Genomic DNA, 1,854 nt, shown 5'->3' with positions numbered 1-1,854 from the left:
ATAGCCAGGTGTCATGGTGGGTGCCTGTAGTCCCATCTATTTGGGAGGCTGAGGCAAGAAGATCACTTGAGCCCAGGAGTCTGAGGTTGCTGTGAGCTGTGATGCCAGAGCACTCTACCAAGGGCAAAAAACTGTGACTCTGTCTCAAAAAAAATAAAATATAAAGGTATGTTTAGGTATAATGTCTATGTATGGTGACTTTAGGAATAACTTTTTGTTTTGTTTTTTGCAGTTTTTGGCTGGGGCTGGGTTTGAACCCACCATCTCCAACATATGGGGCTGGTGCCCTGCCTTTGAGCCACAGGGGACACCCCTAGGAGAAACTTTTGGAACACCCTGTAGTTGTATTTGTCAATACAGTTTCAGTATATCCTTTAGTAAATGGAAGTGGTAATTTTCTGCATATTGCAGGGTTGTTGTAGATCAAACGAGATGATATATGGGAAATGTTTTACATAGCAGCATGTGTATTTAGAAATGCTTTATTTTCTGTCAGTTCAATTTTGTGGGGAAGATTCTTGGACCACAAGGGAATACAATCAAAAGACTGCAGGAAGAGACTGGTGCAAAGATCTCTGTGTTGGGAAAGGGCTCAATGAGAGACAAAGCCAAGGTAAGCTCTCATCAGTGAGGCAAAAGGACATCCACATGCTTTCTAGTTGCCCAAAATACAGTATGTGTGCCTTAGGGAAGTAAGCACTTTGTATATGTACAGAATGTGAAAGTGCATTGGATATAAGACAGTGGTTCTCAACCTTCCTAATGCTGCAACCCTTTAATACAATTCCTCGTGCTGTGGTGACCCCCGACCATAAAATTATTTTCGTTGCTACTTCATAACTGTAATTTTGCTACTATTATGAATCGTAATTTAAATATCTGATATGCAGGATGGTCTTAGGCGTCCCCTATGACAGGGTCGTGACCCACAGGTTGAGAAACACTGATGTAAGAGATCGTAGACCAAGTTAATTTATTTGCTTGGCACCCCTGGAAGAGCTTGGGTTGTGCTGTGGTGATTGTGTTCTTTCTGACTTTTGACTGCATAGTAATAGAAACTTTGGAATTGGTGGGATTTTCTGTGAAAACTTGAAAGGGGAGCTGTGTGTACTAAAATCCAGACCAGTGGTTCTCAACCTTCCTAATGCTGAGATGTATTTTCATTGTTACAAAGGGGTCACAACCCATAGGTTGAGAACCACTGAAGACTAATCCAGACCAAAGATACTAAAATGTGAACAGCACACCCCATTTCTAATAACATGCAAAGGTGAGAACAATAGTGTTGGGAGTGCAGGTGAGTTTGAAAATTAGTTGGTTTATTTTGTAACCAGCTGGAATGTGAAGCCCACTAAAAGAATGTATTCTAAAAGGAACCATGAGCTGTGATGCCATCGCACTCTACCCAGGGGGATAGCTTGAGGCTCTGTCTCAAAAAAAATAAAAACATAAGAAACCAGGCCTATTGTACCCATATGTACTTGTGGTACATGTCTGGTCTGTGAAAATTAGGTCAATTAGAGTTTCTACTGTAGTCTTAGGCGTCTAGGGTCAACTTTTTAGATAAGATGTGCCTGCTACAGTCTAAACTTGCTCTTTCAGACCTCTTTTTTATGTAACCTTGCTGACAAAAGGTGGTTTTCTCGATACACTTTTGTTCACTCACAGTTCTCACTAGACACATCCAGTTAAGGCTGAAGTATGTTATTCTAAGGTTTACATGAGCTTTTCTTCTCTCCCTCCTGACTTTTTTCCTCCCCTAGAACTCCCTTAGAATTCTGACTTCATGAAGTAGCAAAGAAAGTAATTTTATGGTTGGGGGTCACCACACATGAGGAACTGTATTAAAGGATC

The 1,854-nt window shown here is 41.0% G+C and overlaps 1 protein-coding gene across 2 annotated transcripts in view; it reads left to right on the top strand.

The window, feature by feature from the left end:
* The window catches only part of KHDRBS1 (KH RNA binding domain containing, signal transduction associated 1), a 49,752-nt gene that overhangs the window by 20,311 nt on the left and 27,587 nt on the right, over window positions 1–1,854 (top strand). For both annotated transcript variants that reach the window (XR_002770799.1, XM_003800738.2), the window contains exon 3: window positions 497–613. Coding sequence is in view for 1 of the 2 variants with exons in the window: in XM_003800738.2 (XP_003800786.1) it covers window positions 497–613 (117 nt within the window). In the remaining variant the exon portion in view is untranslated. The remainder of the gene's footprint in view (window positions 1–496; window positions 614–1,854) is intronic.

The sequence above is a fragment of the Otolemur garnettii genome, unplaced genomic scaffold (genome assembly GCF_000181295.1).
Source record: "Otolemur garnettii isolate 467f Iridium unplaced genomic scaffold, OtoGar3 scaffold00184, whole genome shotgun sequence".
NCBI lineage: Eukaryota > Metazoa > Chordata > Mammalia > Primates > Galagidae > Otolemur > Otolemur garnettii.
This window is presented reverse-complemented; position numbering and strand designations above follow the sequence as displayed.